This window comes from Pleurodeles waltl, chromosome 6 (genome assembly GCF_031143425.1).
Source record: "Pleurodeles waltl isolate 20211129_DDA chromosome 6, aPleWal1.hap1.20221129, whole genome shotgun sequence".
NCBI classification, from domain to species: domain Eukaryota; kingdom Metazoa; phylum Chordata; class Amphibia; order Caudata; family Salamandridae; genus Pleurodeles; species Pleurodeles waltl.
Genome location: NC_090445.1, coordinates 244,541,612 through 244,568,401, shown reverse-complemented (window position 1 = coordinate 244,568,401; position 26,790 = coordinate 244,541,612). Strand labels below are relative to the sequence as shown.

General features: G+C 44.3%; 1 protein-coding gene across 1 annotated transcript in view; it reads right to left on the bottom strand.

The window, feature by feature from the left end:
- ACE (angiotensin I converting enzyme) overlaps positions 1-26,790 on the bottom strand; it is a 160,071-nt gene that overhangs the window by 88,723 nt on the left and 44,558 nt on the right. The window contains exons 2-6 of the mRNA XM_069238010.1: positions 25,935-26,102; positions 10,164-10,257; positions 9,498-9,641; positions 1,503-1,694; positions 882-979 (exon numbers count right to left, since the gene is read on the bottom strand). Of these exons, the coding sequence (XP_069094111.1) occupies positions 882-979; positions 1,503-1,694; positions 9,498-9,641; positions 10,164-10,257; positions 25,935-26,102 (696 nt within the window). The remainder of the gene's footprint in view (positions 1-881; positions 980-1,502; positions 1,695-9,497; positions 9,642-10,163; positions 10,258-25,934; positions 26,103-26,790) is intronic.

The following is a 26,790-nucleotide window of genomic DNA, read 5'->3' as shown; positions in this document are numbered from 1 at the left end:
TGCTTTTTGGCTATTTTTAATCTCCTTCTTACCTTTTAAATGCTTCCCTCTCAACATTTTCCTGCTTCCTTTTTGTCATTTTACTTCCTCCTTCTCATTAGATTATTATCCCTCCTTTTAACTGAGTCTTGTTCCCTTTCCTCATATTTTTTATATTATCTTTCTAGCCCCATGCTTCCTTCTAGAGGTTTACACGCTTACTATTTACTTTTGCTTCGTTCCTTCTTACTGTTTTCCTGTTTCCCTCTTACTATTTTCTTATATCTGTACTATTTTCCTCCTCCTTTCTTACTTTCCACTTTCATCTATTTTGCTATATTCCTAATTCCAAGTTAATATTTTCCTACTGGACTCCTGTTTTAATATTATCTGATGGTATGATGGTTTCTTTCTTGCTATTTTTCTTCTGCCCCTTCTGCCTCCCTTCCTACCTTGTCATAAGCTATCCAGAGGCCCACTGCCCCCACTCTGAATACAAGGTTCATGCACAGGCTTGTCCTGGTGCTAATTCTGACTGCCTGGTTCACAGCAGGTGGTGAGTGTGGTGTGGGTGACCTCTATATGTGCTTTTGGGGACACCTATCAACAATAGGTGGAAGGACAGCTGCCAACACATGCAATCACTAGTGAAAGAAGGAGAATTCATATAGCACAACAGGACAATTGAAAATGCAGCATGACACGCCAGGGGACCTCAGGTGCTATCTATAGGTACAGCAGGTAATAGTGGTTGAGGTGGTGGTAGAAAGTCAGGAAAATAAAGAAAAAAAAATCAAGAGCCGGCGTGAGAAGGAGAAGATTTGGTCCTTGATAGTAACAGTGTGTTCTGTAGCTGGTATTAGGGGGGCACTTAATAGCAGGAACGAATACTGTTGCTGTACCTGCGCGACCATGGCGGCGGTGACATCCACGTTGGTTTTATCAGGAAATGGCACCATCATATCATATATATTGTTCCACTGCTGGGCCCACATATTACCTGTAGAAGAGCACAGCAGGGATCTCAAAGATGGAAACAAAAGAATATGAAGCTGCTGATGACCTCTCTGCCCCCTTCAGCACTGTTCTTTGCACTGAATGACCATCTATTACGCAGGCAGCACAGCTTCAATGCAAAGTGTGAAGGTATCTATCCATGCCATCGTGTTAACGAGGTATCACACATTTATAGGATTGAGAGCTTCATTAAACAATAAGTCAACATAGCAGCCCTTGCAGAAAATCAAGCTGAAACTTTCCACTGTTAAAACAATATACAATGTGATATGTGCAAAAAAAAACACCATCCACTGCTATTCAGTTCATATTTAAGAAAACGGTCTCACTACATGTTAGTGCTGCATATTACCGACTTCTCACCCAATTTAGACTGCTGGTCACGGTCATTAATTAGTAGAATATAATTGCAAGAAGTCAATCTTGTGCAATGAAATAATTGTGGTGCCTTCTAGGCACTGTAGCACAGGCTTTGAACTGCATCAATCACCCACATGTCTCCTTACCAAAAAGGTGAGCAGGAATAGGGCCTTTAAGGTTGATGTATTTGGCGCCGTACCGCTCATACAGCTTGCGGCGGACGAAGGCATGAAGGTTCAAGTAGAGGGGCTCCAGCTGATGATAGAGGGCCTCCAGGTCATCCTCGAACGTAGGCGAGTCATACCAAGATCGCCAGTAAGCACCAGTATCCCTAAAGCCTGGGAGTGGGAAAAATTCAATATAAATTGATCATGAACTCAACACAAGATCAGTACGACATGAATGCAGCATTCATGCAAGATCAATAGTTGATTGACCACTATCACATCCTCAATACCTAATCACTCGCTTGTTCTTTAGTGCTAGGTTTGATTTATAAGGAACACCCAAAATAAAAGAAGAAATAAATAAATGTCATTGCGACAGGAGGCCTGATTCACAAAGATAAAGATACGTTTTTGTAAGTTTATAATTGTTTGCAATTCACAAAAGTATTTTACTAGTAGTACTTTCACGACTACAGAGTCTCCACCTGTGAGGATTTGGGTATACTATACGATATGGTTGTGGGGCCATATCATGCGTAACACTCACAGATACCACCTCGGGTCCCATAAGGCTCCTTCACTTACCCTCAAGCTAAACCCTGGGTAGGTGTGGCTGCGAGCAGTAAGGCTTAGCAAAGGAGCTTTGTGTAAAGCATTTAACAGCAGAAAACAACAAAATAAGAAAGCAACGACACATGAAAGAAAGAAGACACCAATTTATAAAAATAGATTGTATTTTATGAATTCCTAGAGACATTGATGAACAAAATCCACCAGTGGGTTCGGGGGATACAAAGTTTGGAAGATATTAAGACTTTTAAATGCAACTAAAACTAAGCTATGGTCTACCAAAACTTTGGAAACTTTTGAAAAGTTTGCAACAGTTAGTTTGGCTACTCCAGCCAGGTTGGGCGACCAGTACTGGCAGGACAGAGGTCTGGGCGGGGCAGCATGGACACTTTGGACAATTACCTGGTCACAAGAGCATTTCTAAAGCAAAATTCAAACTTTATAGAACAACCACCTGAGATGTCAACGGAATGGTCCTGATGCTGAGGGATGCAGGCAAAACATATTCAAAGGATGCTCCAGTTGTGGTGCTGTCAAAGAAGGTATGTTTGTGGGTGAACTTGAGCAGTGGGGTGAACTTAACCACAGAGATCGGTGTCTCTCGAAGTCCTCTAAGTTGCAGTAGCAGGCCTGCCGCTGCTGGGCTACTGGTCAATCTGCACGGAGGTTGGGGCAAAATCCTTGGGAGGGAGTTAGTCTCCATTAGGTGTGATGAATCTAGACTTGGATAGCACTCCCGAGTCAGGCAGACTCTGTGTGATTTTTGGCTACCTCAGATTAGTCCTCTTGGGTGCCCAGTGACTAGAACCAGCAAAACTTCTGTGGTTGGTTTGAGCTACTTCAACTTTTGTGTCCCTGGAGCTGTTTCCAGGTGAGCAGCTGACTGAGCCTTGTAGTCACTGCTGTAGGTTGGGGCTGGGAATCAACTTTTCCCTCAGCCAGGAGCTGCAGGCACGGTCCAAACTTTGCTAGCACAAAGTGCAGCAGCTGCAGTCCTTTCTACAGTGCAGCCTCTCTTTGTGCAGGTCCAAGGCAGCTGGGCATCCTTCTTTGGTCCTCTCTCTGATTCCAGCATGATCTGAGAGTCTAAACGCCAGGGATGCCACACTTGTCCCAGGAAAATGTCCTGAGGGGACCACGCGGTCACTAGCCAATGGGCTACTGGGTCCCCTCCTCCTTAGTGATGAAGGTCCTGTGATGTGTGGCATCTAGCTATCCCTGAGTGCCACATTCTTGCCCCTTTCAAGATGGCTTGACCCTTCCTTGGTCGTTGGGAGCTTGGTAGCCCATCCTAGAGATGTGGCTACCAGAGGGCTACCCACCCACAGTAGAACTGCTTTGGGGGTGTGTTTTCCCTCCTTGACCTGTCTCCACTACTCAGGGGTGTTGGCGCTACTTGCCTCACAAAGGTGTCTTCACCTTTGAAGCTCGCCTTTTGGGCTTAAACCCTGAGTGGCCATCCTTGGGGAGGAGGTGAAATCTCGCTCCACAGCAACTGCCTTTCTTCCCATTCTGGGGAGTCATTCACACATCTCCTCAGGCAGTCAGAAAGCTGTCTATGTGCAAGGGTCTTTGAGGCTGCTGGGCTTACTGGAGTACAGAGTGGCAACTTTATAAAAGTTGCTTACCTTTTATGGTGTTATTGAATTTGACATTGGGATCATGTTGGGTTTCATGCCAGGATTAATTTGATACCTTACATGACCCAGTTAGATAGTCCCATTTAGAAGCTAGCTTGGTTGGGGTGCCAACCAGGAACCCTGTGTTAGCCAGTGGGGCTGCTAACTTTATCCACAGCAAATTGAGGATTTGGAAGTGTTGCTGTTAAAACATATTAAAAATATGCCTTACTTAACAAAATATAGCTCCTTGCCATAGTGCTCGACATATGGTGTTAAGGGATAGGGTGGCTTTCCCATTGGTGTGAACGGGTAAGTCTAACTGGCAGTGAAAACACTGTCCTTCAAGTCTCGGGTGGCAGGCTAGGGGCCATTTGCACTTGTCACACACAGGGCGGAACAAACAGTGCTGCATCCCTCAGTGGACACTATGACTTACATATACTAGGGACCTATAAGTAAGACAGTCCTTGCCAATTAGGTGTATCCAACTCAGCATGCAATTTGTATAGGGTCAGCAGGCCTCAGTGCACAGCACCAGCAGCATCAGCCCAAAATGTGCGGGGGGTGAACATGCAAAAAGAGGCATTTCCTTACACCGCACTTAAAAAGATAGGATTGTCTTATCTTCTTATATGTGGAGACTCCACAGATGTAAAGACACTACTAATAAAATATCTTTGTGAATAGCAAACAATCGCAAGCTTACACAAAGGTGTAAGTTTACCTTTGTGAATCGGGCTCAATATCTATACATAATGCACATTTCATCAATACATCATCAACACATTGGGGGTGATTCCGACCCTGGCGGTAAATACCGCAAGGGCCGGGGTCCGCGGGAGCACCGCCAACAGGCTGGCGGTGCTCCTTTGGGCATTCTGACCGCGGCGGTACAGCCGCGGCCAGAAACGGAAAGTCAGCGGTGTACCGCTGACTTTCCGCTGCCCAGGGGATTCTGACCCCCTCACCGCCATCCTGTTCCTGGCGGTTTCGACCGCCAGGAACAGGATGGCGGTGAGGGGTGTCGTGGGGCCACTGGGGGCCCCTGCAGTGCCCATGCCAACGACATGGGCACTGCAGGGGCCCCCGTAAGAGGGCCCCACTTTGAATTTCAGTGTCTGCTTAGCAGACACTGAAATTCGCGACGGGTGCTACTGCACCCATCGCACACCTTCCACTCCGCCGGCTCCATTCGGAGCCGGCTTCCTCGTGGAGGGGTGTTTCCCACTGGGCTGGCGGGCGGCCTTTTGGCGGTCGCCCGCCAGCCCAGTGGGAAACCCAGAATGACCGCCGCGGTCTTTTGACCGCGGTATGGTCTTCTGGCGGTTCCCGCTTGGCGGGCGGCCGCCGCCACCCGCCAAGCTTGGAATGACCCCCATTGACTCTTAATCAAAGCCTAAATGCATCACTAACATCTTGTCAACACATTGACAACACATCACCAGCATATTAGCATTATATTATTTAAGCATCATCTGCATACTATCAACACATTGTTATAGTTGATTAGCATGTTTTGTTGCACAATATGATGATACAAGTCAAGAGATTAGTGTCAAACATGTCATCGACTAATCATCAAAACACATCACCAACACATCAAAACCTCTCTAGTCTCTCTAAAGTCTATATTTCAGTCTTTTGTATGTGATTATGCTGAGTATTAACAAGCACCATTTTGTATTTCCTTCATTCTGATAAACTCAAGGAGTAAACCCAGGCAAGCAACTCAAGGGAAGCCACATTCAACATCAGACGGCAATGAAGTAAAGTACAGTGTGTGAGGAAAGGGGCATGCTGGAACAGGAGTATAGGGAAGGAGTGGTTATCCTGGAAAACTGAATGGAACAGAACACTCCGAACAGTTCAGAACAAAAAGACCAGACTTACTTAAAAACTGGAGTCAAGAGATCACATGCACCCAACTTTGAAAAGCTTGCAGTCGCCACACGCCAAATGCTAAACACAATGCAATGTAATGTGTAAAATGCTTGGCATTTTGGAAGCAAAGCCTTTTTTTTACTATAAACAAAGGTTCAAGTTAAAACCCAGTAATTTCTCTTTGGCCAGTGTCTTGCACATCCAATGATTATCTCTACATACCTAAAAAAGAATTATACGCACAAGAAATGTTTGTTCACTATCTAAGAGACTTTGCTGATTCTGGTGATTTTTTAGACTACCCTTTTTTAGGTCGAGCCTGCAAGTGCTTTATCATGTTGTAAGTATTATGGGCCTTTAACCACGCCCACTGCACGCCCAGAATTTTCACTCGTTTGTGGGCTTGCCTTTCAAAAATCCTTTATCATTATTCGTAAATGCTTCACATTTGTCCCTCCTTGGGGCGGTTTTGTTACCGCCTTTCAGACTACCCCTGTTACATACATAATTGCATAACTGCCGATACGTTTGACCTCAAGCAAACTTCTTTTCTTTTTGTGTCTCTCCTTCGCGCTCATGCGCATGGTGGCCATGGTGCTTTGAATCGGCTCGCTTATGTCAATAGTTTTACTTTTTATTTTCACTTTATGTGGCAAGAAAAGTTCAGTTAGGAATTTACAACGCTAATAGCTCTAACTCGAGCAAATGAGAGACCCAGCGCATTGCAAATGCTTGTTTGCAACTGTAGTGGTCAGCGTGCCATCTCTCTTAAGTCCATCCTAAAGCAGCACAGAATAGATCACATTTTGATGTGTGTTTATGATGTGCTGTTTGATGCCACTACAATTTGAATGTTTTCAAGAAAACTGATATTATGTAGAGATTAAAGAATTATCAAAAGGTGACATCCAAATATAATTTTGAGACAGGCCATCAAAAAGGGATAGGAGTAGAGTTGGGTGAAAATGCTTGCCGAAAAGTGAATCAGCAGAAACCCCATATACGTCAATTGACCGAAAGGCCAGGGGTAGTGGAAGTGACATCCCATGCCCTTTCACTTCCACTTTCCCTCACCAGTGCTTAATTTGAGCCAGCAGTTTCTGGGCAGAAAAGTATCACAAAGGGAGAAAGCAGAAAGCTGCACGAGTGAGCTGAAGGGGCAAGGAGTGGCTGTAAATGGATTTAAGAGGCCCTAGATGGCTTTAGGATTATGCTGCCTCAGTATTCTGTGCTGGAACATTTAATTAGAGCAGCCTGGTGTTTCAGGGGACAGCTTTGGGCATTGGGACGTTTTGATTTGCAAATTAAGTACTGCCTGCCTAGATACTTAGATTTACACACAAATTCGCACTTACATATGCCCTCTCTTCCATAAACACACTCTCACCTGCAAGCATGCACACACCATACATTTAAAAACATTTTTTACTTACCTCAGCTGCCATGAAAGGGCATATTCCAGCTAATTGTACTCCATGTATGCTACACTAATAGTGAATAACATTTTATTATTCTATATTAGTGTAATAGATATTGACAGAAAACAAAGAGAGTGGAGCCCCAAGTGACATCCATAAGGACGAGCTGACACTGTGTTCCTGGCACTGAATTGGCCACCTCTGAGGCCAGGGGTCCCCAAGGAAGTATCAGGGGCAGGAATGGGCACGTCAGGGGTCACAGCTGCGACCTCTGATGACCCCTAAATAAAGTCCATGAGAAATCCACCCTCATTTTGGCTCACTGCAGAGTGAACTTGGGTCGAAAAATCACCCAAATCCACTCTTCAGGCAAACCAGAGAAATTAATGAATTTGGAGACCGAATTCCCTAAGATTCCCCTCTGCCCAAACCCCTAATGGCCTGTGGACCATTAAGGAATTATTGCCTACTTCTCGCCTTTTTAACCAGTAAAAGGCTAATGCAGATCTGGTGACTGATTTATTCATGAATTGATTGAGTGATCAATAAATTGAATGATGGATTGATTTGTGAACTACTTGGAATATTGGCTGATGGGTGGTTGATTTAATTGATGAATTGATAAATTGGTTAATGAATGGACTGAGTGCAATGTGATCATAATATTCCCATAATAAAGCCAATCTTCTAATGCCATGTATTATCTTCTGTAAGAAATTAGAGCAAGAGAGCCCCTTAGGAAATATGGAAATAATAGTAGCCCCATCCTCTCATGGTAATTCCTCATTTCCCCTGGAATTTCGCACAGACATTTCAGCAGCTCTCAGCTTCCCAAGTGTCTGGGTGAAAAATATCAAACATGTGGACCTTGTAATTCCAATGGAGCCAGAAAATCCAGTTCCCTACCCCACTGGGATTAGTGTAGACCTACCTCCATTGATTCCTATTTGGTAACACCCTTCTAAATTCCAAATTATCATTATTGTGGCCAACAAATCAAATAACACTGGGGGCAGAGGCCATAGGCCAGTCAGACAGGATCAAGGGAGTTCCTACGGCTCGTGGACCCTCGACGCTCTACCTAAATGCTGGTGGCATCCTCCTCACTTTGTCGGACGTGCCCTCCACCCTTCCGGCACTGCGATAGACCGTTACCGCTTCCACTTACTAGCACAACGTTTGATAGTTATAGTATCTTTTTGGGCCGTATATCAAGACTACTAACAGTTAAACCATTTTACTTTTTTGATGCATTATCCATGCCAGAACTGCCAGAGAATGCGGGATCAGTGTTTTCTCCAAGAACATGGCCCTGTCCGAAGACAATAATTTTGGGAATGGAATAAGTGAGTCTGGATTCAAAAACCAGTACTGTAGATATATCTCCATACATTTGATGTTGTTCTCAAGAAAAGGGTGTATATCAGTTTTTTGGATAAATCTCATGACGTGATCCTATCGTAAACAAATTTACAACTTTATAGCTTTATTTTTCTTTTATTCAAAAACTTGACCAGCATGAAATTGTGACACTTCATTTATGATTTAGGAAATTAATACTTATCTTTGAGCAGGAAAGTATATCAGTTCAGTAGACTAGATCCGCACGGATCACATTTAACTCCCATAGTGGAAGACAGTCTTACATTTCCTAGTGTCTCTTTAGGTCACCCTTCTTCTAAAGTGCTGCCTGTGACTGCTATTCGAATGCCACCAACGATGCCTCCTGCTTCTCGGAGCTCTCGCAAAGAGAGGGCAGCTGGGGATCTTTGCCTCGGACCCTGTGCTTTTAAGGACTCTGCGCTCCTCTAAGAAGATTCATTCATCAAGAATTGTTGGGGAAACAGGTCTGGCCTGCTTCTTCAAGATGAGGCAGCTAAAGTGGACTCGCTCCTAGGTGTTGATAACAGATGTCTTTTTAGGTCTGGCTAAGATCTTTAGATTTTACTAAAATGATATGAATAATAAACTTGCTTATAAGGGCCTTCAGCCAGTCCTCTTCATGCATTGCTGTTGTGTCACTTACATTCTTCTTCCCCCACTGTGGCTTACATCATGGAGCAATGGGTCAGTGGGCCATCTTATTTCAGACATGGGCTAACTTCACTGTCAGTGGCAGCATTCTGTCATTCACAAGGAGAACACCCACACACGTACTTATTCCCTTCAGTGCCAGTGATTAATATGGAAATGAGTGCTCTTATCAGGCCTAAAAAATTGTTTTGCTTTTGGCCATTTTTTTTAGATTGATGAAAACACGTCAAAAAGGTTTGTAAAACACATGCCAAAATAAAAAAACAGTGACAAAGCCAAAAGGCTGTCAGACAATGCCAGACTCTTTGGCTTTGCCCAAACTTGATATCTTTCATGTTCGTAAGGTGAAAAGCTAGAGTGTGCCCTGCAATAAATTTTAGCCCCAAGCACCACAGAAGCATGTGACGGGCTCGCTCCTTCACATCAGCCTGGCGCCATTGTCTTCTTACCGTCTGGTCGATATGCTTCATTGCTGAGAGTCACAAAGGTCTCGTACATGGGCCGCAAAGGAACCCCCACGGCGTTGTGCCAGCCTTCCCAGGCATACAGCAGCTTCTTGTAGCTCCGGGAATTGGCCATAATGTCTGTCAGCTCTAGCAGGATGGAGGCAAAAGAGAAAACAAAGATTAAGGGGCAATAGGGATCAGTGTCATTAACAGGATGAAACTGATCACAATTAAGATATTTTTCTTTCACAACAGGGGTGCTTGGGTGTACTGTGTGACTATGTGACCCTTGTATGTGAACTATATTGTGATTGATACTGGAGTATTTAGGAGTGCTAAAAACAGCTATATAGTGAAATCTGAGACCTCTCGGTACGGCGGTGTCTCTGGAAGGTCTTAAGAGTCAAGTCAAAAATCAGTCATAAGTGTGAACGTGAGTGACGCTTCCCCGGTCCTGCTAGTTTTTAGAGGCCCAGACCTATGGCTGACTTTGCCTCTATGCCTTTCGTGCTCTGGACAGGGGTGAGGCCCATTGAATGCAGGGTTGGAGGAGCAGACGTGTCTTTTTCTGGGTCAATCCCCCCTCCAGCGCATTGATGGAAGAGCAGGTGCGATCAGCACCGAAGCACACATCACAGTACTTTGTGAGCCTGTAACAGAGTGGCATACCAGGGTCCAGGGACCAGCAGCCGGTGCTCTGGTTGGGCGGGCACACCTTGGAGGTGGAGTAGATGCTGTCCATTTGACTCAGGATCGTGTTGTACTGCAAAGAGAAGAAAGGGAGTGTGAGTGGGAAAAGCATAGCTCAGTAGAACTTTATGTGATACAAATCGGAAGGCCAAGAGTTCTTTAAGTGTCACCAGAACCTTGAGATGGCATTATAGGACCATATTAAACATGATATATTGCACGTTTATTTCGGGTAGTTAGCTTGAAAAATCCGTTGTCCTGAAACCACAGCTAGCAATGGACTCTGATAAGAATTAAAATGTTTAGGGTTTGTTGACCTTTCATACATTAGTTGCGGGTAAGACAACAGACAGAGGTGCGAGAGTCGATTTATGCAATTCTGTTGCTGCGGTATCTACTGTGGAACTGTTGCATGTGGTGTATGGTAAAAAACGAAACTTCACTGAGAAAAACAGAGGTTAAAGTGAAGTTAGAGCTGGCTTTGATTATAACACATGAACATATGTTGAATAAAGCACCAGAAATTCACTGAAACAAACACCCTAAAGTGAAGTTATGGTAGAGAATTATACCTTAAAAACACTGAAATTCGCAAGATATAGTTAGGACCAAAATCCTCACCTTACACAACTGATATGCAGACCATAACTTGCACATCAAATACAATGTTTATTTCCTCACCCCAGATGCAACAGATGTAATTACAAATATCATAATTAATTTTACAGTTGAGAAGCATATCGGTTACCCATGCAACTTTGAAAGAGAAAACTGTGAATTTAGTATTTGTACCTTTGAGTGTGTGTTGGTGTTTAATTACATTTTTCTTTTAGGTGTTTTTATTTATTGGTATAAATATTGTGAGGTCCTAAGCTTTGCATTTGGTGTGTGAGATATGATTTGCTTGGTCGTGTTGCAAATTATGGCTCCTTTGGGTCCCTTCATACACGGGCCTAGGTGTCAGGGAGGCTTACCCTGCCCATTTATGCCCTTTTTATTTGTATTTTTCCCAACATAGTGTTCAATGCATCATCCTGAGTAATAGGGGCTGCAACAAATATTGTTTTGTGAGGGCCAGCAAATGAATATGTGACAGATTCGCAAATCTGCATCCTGTTTCTCAGTTTGCGCTTTTCCATTAATTCACAGACTTCTCTGGGTGGAGCAAGCATCAAAGTGCAGGCATTAATGCTGGCATGTGTGCTTGCCTTTATCACTGTCATCTGCCTCTATCTGTTGTGTCCTGCCTGCCCTTTGCTTGAGCACTTGATCTGTATGGCATGTGTGACAATAGTGTCTGTGAGTAGTAGGGGAAAATAAGTTGTGAAATCCATCTGTTGACTGAAAATCAAAATCTTGCATTTGAGAATTAAAATACTGCTTGTCGGGGGGGCTTTTTATTCAAATGGCAATGTTTGTAATTAATGGTGAAATTATGTGTGTTCAGACACTAGCAAGCTGATGCTTCAGGTAAAATGATTGCATTTTAGAATTATACTTAAAAATGACAACTGGGATAATTAATGCACAATCCTAGAAGCTTATTGCATCTAACAGAGGGCATATATTGTGTTGATAGTTTGAAAGTTTGAGTGAGGCCATTTCATCATCTATATTGGAAAACCTTAATTTGATACCACTACTGCTCTCTGGAGCCTAAACGTGCAAGATTGGTTTAGCATTTGTGCCCTTTGCTTCAGTCTAAAAGTGGAGTCAATTATAATGGATCTGAGACTATCTTCTTCCAGTTCTAACAACATAAAAATTGTGTAGCTGCATTGCATGTTGTTAGAAATGGGGTCTTTAGGTGGCAGTCAGGTTACACTAAGTGAACCCCCGCTCACCCCCTTGGTAGCTTGGCACGATCAGGCAGGCTTAACGTAAGAAGCAATGTGTAAAGTATTTGTACCAACACACACAGTAATACAGTGAAACACTACAAAATGGAACCACACCAGTGTAGAAAAATAGGTAATATTTACCTAAATCAAACAAGACCACAACGAAAAATTCCAACATACACAAGTCAAGATATTAATTTTCAAAAGAATAAGAGTCTTAATCCTTAGAGAACAGTGAGAATGCTGTTGTTACACAAATGTGTCATTTTTCTCCCTGGCAAGAGAGCGATGCGTTAATGTCCAGATGGGGTACATTGGATCCGCGCAGACTCGGGTTGACTTCGACGCCCAGGGACGATGCAGGGAAAATCTGGTTGCACAGAATCAGAAAACAGCACTGCGTGAGGTTTGCATCGCTATCAGCCTCAGTAAGTAGATGTTGTGCATTGTTTTTTCAGCTGCAATGCGTCGATCTCCCAGCTGCGATGCAGGTGGAGTGTTGATTTCAGCCGCAAAGCTGGTGGCGCGTCGTTTATCAGCCAATTACACATACATTTTACATAGGAGCACTTGCACTTTAGCACTGGACAGCAGTGGTAAAGTGCCCAGAGTATCAAAAACAGCAACAACAGAGTCCAGCACACATCAACAACCTGGGAGGTAGAGGCAAAAGGTTAGGTAAGACCACACCAAGGATGCCAAGTCTAACACATGTACACTCTCCATTGTAAGTATCTAAATGCAATGGATTTAGAGCTAGGTCAAACAGGAAAGTATAGTTACCAAGACCAAAAATAGGTTACAATTGTATAATGAAAGTTATAAAAAATAAAGAAAAACGTGAGAGCTCCTGGCTCCTCTTTCCCGTACAGCCATCTCGTCATCATGTCAGTGACATGCTTTGTGCACTGAGCACACTGGCACCTCGTTGATGCTCCACATCATTGTGTTCTCCTTCATAAGAGCGGATCAAGATATAAGGAAGACACAGGAGGTGGGTGGCCAAACAATAACAGCAGATGATGCAAGTCAAACGGCCCACACTGGGACCATCCATTGGGCTGGAAGCCAAAGCAGCACTGGAGGTGCTTTAGCACTAAAGTGCTCAGTGTGGGTAATTAGCAGCACACTCCCCATGGGCTCTTTCTCCTTCATAGAAACTGGTGTATGATATGAGGAAGGCCAAGAGGGCGGGCAGCTGAACGACAGCTGCAGGCAGTACAGGTGGTACAGGTCACCATCCACCGGACTGGAAGAAGCCTAAAGCGGTGCTGGAGGTGCTGAAGTGGTAAAGTGCTCTGTGTGGCTAAGGAGCAGCACACTCCATATGGGCTTCTTCTACTTTGTAGGAACAGGCTTTTCAGTGGAGAAGTGTGGCACAATGGTTAGAGCGGCAGACCCTGAAGCAGAGATCTGGCTCAAGACCAGGGTTCAAGTCCCGCTTCGGCAGGTCTTGGGCTCAATTCCCTTGGACCAGATAATTCTTGACTAGGTGCCTAATCTAATTAATGAGTCCCACTCTGCAACTCTGGGCAATAGCTTGCTTAATCTCCACAATGGCCCCAACAGCGCTTGGATGCCTGGCTTCACCCTGGGGGTGCCCAGGAGTGGGCACCTCACAGGGAAAAGCCAGGAGGGGTTCCATAGCAGTATGAGTACAGTGCCTTGAGACCCTAACGGGTGAGTAGTGTGCTATACAAGTGCAAAGTTTACAGGAAGGCCCAAAGGGTAGGCCTGCTAAACAACAGCTGCAGGCTATACTGGTGATGCAGGTCACCATCCACAGGGCTGGAAGTAAGTCCAAAACAGTGCTGGTGGTGCCACAGTGCTGCAGTGCCCCCTGCAGCTAAAGAGTAGCATGAGGCCTTTGTGATTAAGCAGTAGCATTGCTATATGAAACTGTGATATCTACTGCATGCGGCTGTGAGATAAGTTGTGTTTCTTCAATTTACCGCCCTGTCCCTTATAATTTATTTATTAGATTCTACCTGAAAGGGGCATTATAGGAAAATGAAGTGAAGAAAATACTACATACATTTTGATATGTTATTGCTATAAATATTTTTATTTCTATAACATATTTATATCTGCTTAGCTAAACTTTAGGATCCTGAAGAGTCCACTGTTTTACTACTGCATTTTCTCAAATACGTCTTGTGGAGGATAAAACCAAATAACCACTCAGGTGGGTAAGGCTTCCATAGTACACCACAAAACAATTGGAATAGTCCATTAGTGCCCCTTCTGAACTTCTTGGTCTTTATTTAGACAAAGACTGAGGTTCAGAATTCACCATTTGGCACTAACTACTCAAACACACATAATATTTGAAGCAATTATTTACCACCCACCACTTTAAACGTTTTCATGCGTCATTGGACATAGGCATGGTATTCTGACATATCTGAAAAATCTTTTTACATCAAGCACTAATTTGGTAAGCATATATCCACCTAATGTGCAGGACAATAGGATGCAACTGTTGAACAAGTTGCCTTCAAGATGTTAATCATATGGGTTTGAATCAGTCTGTCCCATTGATGTAATATACATAGATTGTATGCGTGCCTATGAGAAGTCTAATGTGTGAAGTTAAAACTGAAGTTTGAACTTTGATATGTAGCCCTGCAGGCCACAAAGGATAACCTAATCTTAACATCAATATTTATTGCCATGTCAGTAAGAATGTCATAAACAATTAACGTGTTATACCAAAGGTCAAAGGGACCTTCCTAATGAAAATGACTTTCCCACGTTAAGGGGTTAGGCGCAGCACCCATCGAGGACCAGACAACTTCTGGGGCAAGCACAGTGCTGACAGCAGAGACAGAGAACTTCCGGAGTCAAGGACTTTTCTGATAGAAAAGCTAAACAACTTCCAGGGGTGGAGAAGGTGCTCAAAGAGCAGAAGGTCCGCTTTCGGACTCATCCACAGAGTCAGTTTGGCCTACAGGGCAATCTTGCAGTGCCCGATGGTCTTCCTTCACCTCTTCACCTCAGCATACAGACTCTTGTAATGTTGAGTGTGTCAGGGCTTCTCTTTTTCCCTCTTTAATGTTATGTCTATCAATGCCCAGTTACCTCTTTGCTCTCCTGTTCAATTTGGATTTTCTACTGATATGTGGATGATTGATAGATCCTTGGCGACTGGCTTCTCAGACCAATAGGGATATGACCACGGCAGAGCAATGGATCTAAATATGGTTGATTCGGTCAAGCTGAACCTAGAGAAAACAGAGATGTGTGTCTCGAGTGGTCACAAAGAGTGGTCCTGGCAAGGATAATTGGGTGGACTTCTTGGGCCAATGCTGCGGCTGCAACTTCTGTCTCTTATTCAGTGTTAATGTTATCTCTGTCCTCCGCCCCTGTCCCCCATACTTTGTTGTTGAGCCCTGTTTTTGTCATCTGAAATATCTTCAAAAGGTCACAAAAGGTTGGTGCTATTAAGTGTGAGCGCCTCACTCTTCAATGCACCTCATGCCTCTATATTCACTACCAGACACTCCCTGTCCCTTTATTTCATCCTTGCAGATTGCTGCTGCCTCTCTTTGGGACCGGTTTTCCGTCTCCCTCTTCCTCCTTTTTAGGGTCGAGCCTGCGCTGTAGTAGTTAGAAAAGGGTTTGGAGCCCTGTCCATGTCACGTCAGTGTCTTTCATTGGTTCATGGGCTTGCCTTTTAAAATCTGCTTGCTTTCATTAATTGAAGGCATGCATACGTCATGCCTTTTGCAGTGGTTAGCCCTCCTTGAGCGCAGCGACCAAGTACTGAAAACATACAAAGTTTGCTGTTTTCCGTCTGGTTTATGGACTACTTTTTCTCTTTTTTCACAGCGCGATCCCGTTTGGCAGAAGTCGAGCGCTTTGCATGACATCGACCCTGTTACATAGTTAATTGCACTTTTGCCGGTTACGTAGAGAATTGCACTTTTGCAGATAGGTTTCACTACGAGTTTACTGTAGCAGCGTGATCGCGCTTGTTTTTCTATTTAATGAGGCAAGAAAAGTGCGTTTGGAAGTTTACAACTGCTAATAGCTCTAACTCGGTGAAATGCGAGACCCGTTGCATTGCAAATGCTTGTACCTTAGTGAGTTTTCCATCTCTTGCTCTCCGTAAATGTCTGATTAAATTAAAAAAGTACCGACCTCAGAAATGAGTACTGGTGGCCCCACAGGCAAGCACTGGCTCAACTTAAGCACTGAGCACATCTTTGCACCTCAAGCACCACACCCGCCTACACAAGGTAGCTGAGCAGAGACAGGAGAGGGCGGGACAGAAGAGCACTGCCACGAAGGTTTCCGGGTCTGAGTTCATGAAATGACCCATTAAGCTGCAGCAGTTCTACGTTTTCGTGGAAAGTGGCCTGTGAGTGAGCAGCACGCGCAGGGACTGGAGGGTCTTCGGAGCCTGTGAGGTCACAAAGGCTACATTTCATGCTTCACTTCCCACCTCGCTCGACCCTGGCGGGCTGTGAGTGGGCGGACGTGTGAAATCAGCCGTGTGACCTCGGGGCACAGCAAGGTGAGAGCGGGGTCCGCCAAGAGGAGGTAGCACATGTACAAATGATGAAGGGCCGAGCGAGGGCGGCAAGTGCCAGTGAGAGAGATGATAGTGTAAAAAATAGACCGAGGAGGGGGGCAGACAGATGGTGAAAAAGAGGAAGAAAGAGAGACAGCAGAGACATACAGAAAGAGGGATAGAAAGAGAGGCCGGAACATAAAAAAGAGTCAGAAATACAGGGGGAGACAAAGAAAAATAAGAGAGTTTAGATAGACGGGGAAAGGATAGAGACAGAACCATAGACTAACGGTGAGAGCAAGGCTGGGGGGGGGCGGAGGGGGGTAGGGGGGGTGAGGAGAGAGAGAGAGAGAGAGAGAGAGAGAGAGAGAGAGAGAGAGAGAGAGAGAGAGAGAGAGAGAGAGAGAGAGAGAGAGAGAGAGAGAGAGAGAGAGAACGAGAACTTAGGAGGAGAAGAGAGGGGACAGGCAGCAATAGGGCTAGAAATTAAGAAACAGAGAGCAAACACCAAATACAGATCAGTGGCTGCATGTTAAAAACTGCAAATCAGCGACACAGACACCTGGAAATCAGCAGAAGGCGGAATATGTCAGAAGTGAGACCCGGACCAAACAGAGAAACACACTCCATTATTCTCAGCCCCAAATTAGATGAAACAAGTAATGACTACTTGGAATTCCATAACTAGAACACGAACTTTACAAAGCAGAAGGCTCGCAACGGAACCAAAGATAAAAGAAACACCAGCTCAATAGCAGACAGTGAAAAAGAACTAAAGACTAATATTTACGTCTATACATCAGCACTTTTAAAACTGCAAAGTTCTGCCTGTACTTACACAGCAATATGTCGTGGCAACAAAACATTACTCTGTTGAGTGCAACTGAACTGGGTGAGGCAGAGGAAGAGATAGATAGAGGTAGGGAGACAAAGGGAGAGAACGATAGAGAGAAAGAGTGTGACGGAGGGAGGACCTGGGAAATTATGGTGTAAATTGTACTTAATGCCTTCGATTTGCTTTAGTTGAACTATTTAACTCTGTTTTCCTTTATTGCATCTCTTAACAAATCAATAGTTATGTTAGAGCTCATCTCTAGTCTGCGCTTACAAAATACCTCGTACATACTTCACCCTACATGACTCGAAATATGCTTTCTCCTTCAAGACTTTTCCCTTAATTCTCAGTCAATATTTCTCGTTAATCGTATTTTAGCACTCCTGTGAACTCGTCATCTGACTGCCACTTGCTTCTATTGATGCGCAATCAAATGAAACATCAGTCTTGCAATGAGATCTTGTAAAAAGCATGATATCTACACGTAACCCAGCCAGCTTAACCGGTGAAATGCTTGCACGTAACCGCATGCACAGCAGAAATCCTGCAAGCACACGTTCTCCTCAACATCTGAATATTTAATCCCTTATTCACACTCCCGGCATATTTTGCTTAGTTTATTCATCTTTATCGTTCCATTCCATTTCACACCCTTCTGTTATACAAACCACCCCAACTGTCCCCCTTCCTAAGATGAAAGATATCTTACTGCCAAGGCTCAGCTCTCAAAGGGCAATAATGAGGGGCAGTAGGCTTGTTGTTATGCAGTCAGAGGGATTCTAAATCAGTGGCTGCTAGGATGTTATGTATCGTTCTTTACAATACTGTACAGAGAAGTACCAATAACGCGTTACCAGCCTTCGGTCTTGCCATTAAATCACAAGACCACACTGCAGGGCGGACCTGTTTCACCATTCTGGTGTTGCATTTATATATAATAATAATAATAATAATAATAATACACGACTTGTAGAGCTCAGGTTTGACTGCTGTTTTTCCAGAGGCCACTGAGTGGCGCTGTTGTATTTTAAATACCTGATACTGAGCGGCGGTATCGTTCTCTGACAAATAACAAAGGGGCGAATTTATAACTGGCCAGGTACATCCAAGTATTGAATTTGCACAGTGTTTGCGATGCGGCCTATCCAGTTCTGTGCGAAGTAGTGGATGTATCAACGTGGCACAACACATATAAAGTGGAAGCAAGGAATTGCAGAAATTCTGCTTCATCTAAACTCACGAGGAAGATTTTCCCATGGAATCCTTGCGACCGGATGTTAATGCAGAGATTAAGACTTGTATCACAGAACTCCATCACTGCCTTCATCTTCTGCGCCCACGTTTGCCAATTGCAGCGTGTGACATGTACCTCAAAGGCAACTTCCCCTTTGGAAAAGCTTGCCATCTGGCACGGGCTGCCGGTAAAATTGTAATGCTTTGCGGCTGCCGGAGTTGTCATAAACTCAGTGCTTAATTTGTGCTTGTTGTTTCCGGTGCGTAGCACCGGCACATATTTCTGAGGGCCGGGCTTACTTTTCTGTCTCAAGCATTTTCTACGAGCAAAAAATACGCGGTAAAGACGAGGAAGAGAATAACGAAAAAGCGTCCCAATGGGAAAAAGCAGAAAGTTGCAAGAGTTATCTGAAGGGGCAGGGAGGGGCTGTAAATGGATTGAAGAGGCCCAAGGTGGCTTCAAGATTACGCTGCCTCAGTATTGTGTGCTCCCACTTTTAATTGCAACAGCTGCGTGTTTAAGAGGAGAGCTTTGAGCACCGTGAGGTAATGAAGTACACCGTTTCTTTCCTTGTCACAAAAAGTTTATTGAAGAATAGGTTCAGAGTAAAGAAGCCTCATCCTGTCAGCAAGACGTTCCTAGTCAACTCTCCACCAGGAACCTAACTACAAGCTCCCCATTCCACATTCTAAGTTCTTAGAACTGTCTTGCTCCCAAGAATGAGTATTTCAAAAACAACAAGAGAATATACATAGTGCTTAACAAGAATTATCTAAAATAACAATAAGTGTACAGTAACAATAAGTTTACAATACTACACACCGGCACCTTTTTATTTACAAATTAAGCACTGCATAAACTACAGGAACATTCCAAACATGCCATCATGGAGAGGAGACCACCCATCGGTCGCCTTATTGTTTGCGTGATGATTCACGAGTAATCACAATAATGGCATTGTGAGTTGTAAAGACAACTGTCACCTTGCAAGCGCGGTCTTTGCGAGGGTGAGGCACATTTTAAACTTGTGGTTCCTGGTTGCTCTGGCAGGCCAGGGGCTGGTGTTATTGTATAGCGCCTGCACTAGGCTGTCAGTCAGTGCTGTTGGTACTGCCCGCGCCCAGCACTAAGGAGTCGTAGCAGCATTTCCTAATCGTGCACTCTGGGCGCAGTGCTGGTCCGCCCACGAGAGAGGATAAGATGCCTGGCACTCTCTGGCAGCCAGAACAGAGTATGTCCTACCCCTCGAGTATTAGAAGTCAAAAGCGAGGAACCGCGCGTTGGTTCAGGCCATGATGAGTAAAGTGTGGGGGTCTGGTATAGTAACAGCCTGATCCTGCCCTCCTCATTTTATTCTCCTGCGTCCTCGGTGACGTCCTGGTCAGAAATGCTACATACTCATTTTGACAGCTTTTACCTTCCAATTCCTTTGGTTAAGTGCTTGCAGAGAGTACAAATGTGGGTTAAAACTACCTTAAGGACGTCACAGATCTCACTACAGATCACTAGCACTCATTTCACCCATTTTCTATCAGTCCTGTCAAGGCAATATACGTTAAACATAGGGCACGATGCATTGTGCATTCTTTCCTGAATGGCCAATGCAACCGGCTGCCAAATCCACACACTAACCGCCATGTTGGACCACTGCTGTAGCAACATATACCAAGTAAAATTAGCCATCTTCTGCAAAGTCTGTTCAATTTGACAACCCCTTCACATTTATGGCGGCCAGACTGTAGGTTAGTAGAGAGTTCCTAGGTATAACAAAGATCTTTGGAATACCTAAAAATTCTGCTAGAAGAATGAAGCAGGGCTGATTAACCAGCAATATTGTGACTAGGGGCCAGATGTAGCAAAGTTGGAAATTGCGACTTGCAATTTGCGAGTCGGAGCGACTCGCAAATTGCAAGTCGCAATTTCCAATGCAGAACGGTGTCTCAGACACCGTCTGCGACTCGCTATGGGGTCGCAATGACCCACCTCATTAATATTCATGAGGTGGGTCGCAAATTGCGGCCCCATAGCGAGTCTAGGCACTCGCAAACATGGAGGCCTGCTGTCGTCAGCAGACCTCCATGTTCGTGACTGCTTTATCAATAAAGCAGTTTTTTTTTTTAAGTGTAGCCCGTTTTCCTTAAAGGAAAACGAGCTGCACTTAAAAAAAAAAACGAAACCTTTAGTTTCGGTATGTTTTCAGGGCAGGGAGTGGTCCCTTGGACCACTACCTGCCCTGAAAAAATTGTTTTGGGTCCATTCGCAAAGAGGAAGGGGTCCCATGGGGACCCCTTCCAATTTGCGAGTGGGTTACCATCCACTTGAAGTGGATGGTAACTGCGATACCATTTGCGACCGCATATGCGGTCGCAAATGGTATTGCATGCCACTCCGAATCGCAAATAGGAAGGGAACACCCCTTCCTATTTGCGATTCTGAAATGCATATTGCGAGTCGGTCTCGACTCGCAATATGCATTTCTGCATAGCAAAGAGGCATTTGCACCTCGCAAACGGCGATTTTCGCCGTTTGCGACGCGCAAATCCATTGCTACATCTGGCCCTAGGTTCGCACAAAATATTCATTATGCCGGTGTTATCTCAGATAATTTCCAGCTTTTTGCAATCTGCTTGTTACTCAAAATCCCAGAAATTATGCTATTATGCCACGTCACATAAGTTCAAGTTCTTCGGGTTTGGGTAAAAGTCCTATCGCAGGAGCACAGAAATAACGAATGAAGAGAATGTGAGAGGCTGTTGCTCATGGCACTTGCGTTTTTTTGCTATTTTTGTGTGGAAAATGTGTCCTCACATTCACGATGCACATAATGACTAATTTCTCATTAAAATATAGCACTAAGGGCCAGATGTAGGAAACGTTTAGCGAGTCGCAAACGGCAAAAATTGCCGTTTGCGACTCGCTAAACGCGTTTCCCAATGCAGAAATGCATATTGCGAGTCGGTACCGACTCGCAATATGCATTTCAGAATCGCAAATAGGAAGGGGTGTTCCCTTCCTATTTGCGAGTCTGAGTGGTATGCAATACCATTTGCGACCGCGTACGCGGTCGCAAATGGTATCGCAGTTACCATCCACTTCAAGTGGATGGTAACCCACTCGCAAATTGGAAGGGGTCCCCATGGGACCCCTTCCACTTTGTGAATGGACCCAAAAATATTTTCTCAGGGCAGGGAGTGGTCCCAGGGACCACTCCCTGCCCTGAAAAAATACCGAAACTAAAGGTTTCGTTTTTTTTTTTAAGTGCAGCTCGTTTTCCTTTAAGGAAAACGGGCTACACTTAAAAAAAAAAAAAACTGGTTTATTGAAAGCAGTCACGAACATGGAGGTCTGCTGACGACAGCAGGCCTCCATGTTTAGCGAGTGCCTATACTCGCTATGGGGCTGCAATTTGCGACCCACCTCATGAATATTCATGAGGTGGGTCATTGCGACCCCATAGCGAGTTGCAGTCGGTGTCTGAGACACCGTACTGCATACCAATTTGCGAGGTGCAAATTGCGAGTCGCATGGACTCGCACTTTGCACCTCGCAAATTTTTAAGTTGCTACATCTGGCCCTAAATGTCAAATTTGCATTTTTCATAATTTATTGTAATTTTTCATAAATTTCACATATTTACGCAAAAGGAAATTATGCACATTTCACACACCCCTAACATTTGTGACTGTCGGTGCTACTGGTTCTAGTGCCAGATGTAGTCGCCAACGAAGGCATATCATTCTTAGCTGAAATGAGTGAAGCATGCATGGGTTCCACAAGAATGAAAGGGGTGGTGGTTTAAGGCCAGAGTTAGTCGCAGGTGAGCAGCCTATCGTCTGTCACCGTCGTGGAGGTCATCTCCTCTGCCGTCCCAAATTGAGAGATCATTGCCAGCCCTGCAGATATCACCCATGACATATATTTTGTAATCCTCGTGTAGCACTGGGCTATTTTGTTTTCCAGCCAAGAATCTTACTTGAAGGCTAAGTGGTTTCGTAAGAAGTAGGCCATGATAGGTCTTGGTGCATTAGCTTTTGATGGGCGGCGTGAGTAGATTCTGTGCGCTCTTGGAACTCTAGGGGGGGAATCAAAGGTATTTCTCTTGATTGTTTATGATGCCAGGCGAAATTCAGCCAAAAAGGTGCACATGTTGTCTTTTTTAAGCCACCACTGACAATCGTTAATTTTTCCTGTGTCTTCTGTCTTCTAGGTCGGTTTTCTTTTTTCCCAAATTCCCGAGTTTTTGACCCAGGTCTGAACCTTCGGGCAGCTGCTAAATATGGGTTTTCCCTACTGTGGGCCTTCTCCACAGAATATGTGTGTTTAAAAGGATACCAGCTCGGTTCGTAGGGATTTCACCTCAGCCACTGTTGTCACTGTGTCTTCACCTAGCAAGGGCGCCAGTGTGGCCTCCTGTGCACCCTCTGAGGAGGAGGTTGGAGTAGCCATGACAGGCTTTTCCGTGACTGCCTCTGTGCTGAGAATTTGACATGTTGAGTTAGGTTTGACCATGAGGCAAGGAAGGTTCAGCTAACTACCCAATAGTGCCTTATCACTGTTGTGACTCATACGAAGGTCAAGGGTCATAGAGGGTCACCAGGCTCTACCACCACAGGTTCTCAGACCCTAGCAAAAGGCTGGTGCATCGCTGGTAACCCTACAGGTAGGAGACAGATTCCCAAATCAGCACATGTGATCAAGGTGCTGAAGGGAGGTACATTGTGTAGATTGTGTATCACTTAGCGCCCAAGGTGGCTAGGGCAACGCACTCATCTTCGTGCTATGGTGATGCATCTGGAGATAGAGAAGGGATGAGGGCTTTTACTGAAGGAAATTATGGATGCATTGACAGACAGATATTGTGCTTAGACTTTAGAAGTGCATCAGGCAGGATATGGTTGTTGGTGAGGGGATTATTTGATGAAAAACCCATCTCTAAGCCCCGTGGAGATATAAATGAGTAAAATTCAGAGGAGCTCTTTCTCCAGTGTCTCATTCATTTGGGCCTGTGTGCTTTCCAAAGTATGAAGGCAGGCCTGTTGATTGTACTACTTGCAGCCCAGGGTTGCCTCCAGTACCTCGTTTTCACCTCATGATCACAGATCTACGAAGGTCGCAGCACCCACCAAGGCTCGTAGTCTGCAGTGGCCGTGCTTCTGCAACTTTTCCTATGTCTGGACACTTTGCAGAGTGGCAGCATGAGAGGTGGGATTAGCTTTGTAACACATGATACTTCACAGCTCCAGAGCCCATGCAGCATCCTGGAGGCAGCATCATGGAGGTTGGTTGTGGGAGTGGTCAGGTGCTTGAAATCAGGGCTCCAGGTTTTAAGGCTTCGAGTTGTCTTCTGACATTAAGGTCACCTTCCATGGCGTGTCAGCTGTTGTTCAAGACCACAGCAGCAAAAACCTGCTGGGGAACCTCAGTTATTGGACAGCGGGCAAGAGGGTTGGTGAGAGACTCAGCAGGAGCCGGACATCTTGACCAGTAGTTTTTAGTAAAAATGAGCTGATAGCCAGAAAATATTTTGTTATGTAAAGAGGGCTTGTTTTGCCATGGAAAGCCAGCCGAGTTGTTTGAGGGTTAGGCTGGCAAAAATCTATTTCTTATCACCTCCATGCATAAAAATGAGATTGTAAAGTTCACAATCCAGGCACTGCTTGGGCAAAGGGGAGTAATGAGGGTTATCACAGTGGACTGTGAACGCTGGCAGCATTCTTTGCAAGCATATTCACACCCTTCAGAAAAAAGCCTGCTATTCCTCTAAATACATGGAGGGCTCTCCTCACCAGAAGTCTTCCTTTAATGTGTGGAGGAAATGGTGAACAATAAAGAATATCAAGAAATGGAGAAGAGCATTCCCTTAAGTTGCTTTTATTTTGTTGTTGTTGATGAGATGCTTTCACCAAAGGACTGTATAGAGGCTGAATGATACAGAACAAAAGTTAAGAAAATTAACAAATCAGATAAATGTGTATATCGATATCCTAATAGACTTTTGGTCTCTTGAGAAGCAGATTCCCAATGAAGGGTAAAGGATTGTATCTTTTGCGTGAACATTGCAAAGAAAAGTATTTCAACATGATGCATAACTCAAATAACCCGTTATTGGTGCATGTTCTACTAATTTACATAAGAAGAAAAATACATGCTTTAGGGATTTATTATCTGAGCCCTTCTATTCGTTCACTCATAAGGTGTTGTAGTGCAAGATTTGTTGCAGTTATATATTATTTCAGTGTGTTCATTCACAGTCGCCCAACAACCTTAGACCCTGATTTAGATTTTGGAGGATAGCTGTAAGTCCTCCGGGGCTACGGAGTAAATCCGGCAGGCAGGCCAAGAGATACCAAGTTCCCTCTCTGTCAAACTCTAAATCAGGCCCTTAGCAATTACATTTAGAGTTCAACTTAAGAAACTCATGCTTGTTTGCTAACTAATTGCTGTAAAATGGATGCCTATTTGAAACGCATTGAAAAGCATTAAGATCAGGTGAGTAATTTACCACCCAGTAACGGTAAAGCAGATTTTTCAGTAAAAAGACTCAAATACCTACTATCAGGCTGTTTCAATGGAACGTGATGGACTGAATTAAGAAAGCATTGCATGCTGATGCAGACCACCCAAGGGTTCACCAAGGCGACTGAAACATGTTGATCAGTTGTGTAAACAATGGCTGTAATGACACATGAGCACTGGCTGCTACTGTTTACTCACTGGCAGGTCCTTCATTTTATCTTCTGTCTTAAGTTTGGCTACTTGTACATTTATGGACACAGTGACACATTCTTACAGTCAGTTAATACATATTTCTATGGCCACACCTCATGAACTACTCGTGTACCCAATAAATGATTGCATGTGAGGTCTGTTCACTAGGCACACAGGATATTAGCATGTGAAGGCACAATTTGTGACTAAAGGATCGAATATTCTAAATCACGGCTGATGAGCTGCGGCACTCATTCATTTAGGAGCGGTGGATTCGGTTTCTATGATACTTTTGTGAATCACAGAGCAGGTAAGCAGGAACAGTTTATTTCAATGCAGCATATATTACTCCGTCTATATATGTAAGAGGAAGAAAGCCCAGTTGTGGCAGTTCCAAGTTCAGCATCAAACTGCATCCTAACCTTTGCTTGGCATTTCCATATGGACAGCCTATTCTCTCCCTGCTTCTCTTGTACCGACCTGTCATTGAAGCATGACTCGAAATGCTGAGGGTTCAAGTTTGCAATGTAGAATTGCTATCCCTAACGATCTGATGCTCTCAGTATAACTGCTGTCAGGGCTAGGTGTTAGTAATTCAGCTGCCAGTGACACTCACCTGTTCCCTTTGCGGAAGGGGGAGGTTGGACGCCCCTAGAGTCTGGACAGATTCAATGATTTTCTTTAGATCTTGATTCGCGAAGTTCTGAAAGGTGGCATTGAAGAGCTCCTTGGCCTTTTTGCCCCAAGCCTCTGAAAACTCCTGCTCAATCAGGGAAGCGCTGATCTGAAAAATAAGAGCAGGTACAACTTATTTACTGGAGACAACCTCTTTGACTTGGAACAACTCACGCCTGCGCAGTACAATGCCTCAGATATTGAGGGTCCTATCTTTTGCCTGAAATGACATAGTCTCGATAGACATTGGTATCTTGGCATGGCTGCCATTAGGGCTGGCATTTCACAAGGTAAGGCTACAGGCTAAGGGTGCTTCCAATGATGACACCAAACTACTGCACAATGCCAGAAGAATTACTTACATCATTCCTTCTGCAGTGCAATAACATAAATGATTCAGGGAGGGGATTTTGGAAACAGAAATGGCACACATGTCATAGAACTAGGAAAATGTATACTGCAAGAGGGAGAACGTGAGATGGAGGGCAGGAAAGAGAGGTGGAGACATTGGAAAATATGAAGATAACTAGACCAAGAAAACAAGAGCAACCCAGCAAGAAAGCAGATGAGATACAAACTCAAGGAAGGTTGAAAGAGAGACAATGGGAAATATAGAGGTAAACAGCAATAGAGAGTAAGCAAAAGAGGAACACAGGCATAGAGCCTCCCTAAAATGCCTGCCCATTGATATTGCAAAAACCGCAATGGTTTTAAAACTCAGCATTCAGGGGAGCAATGTCATCCCTGGGAAATAATTCTGATAATCCTTAGGCGGGACAATTACAATAAATGAAAGA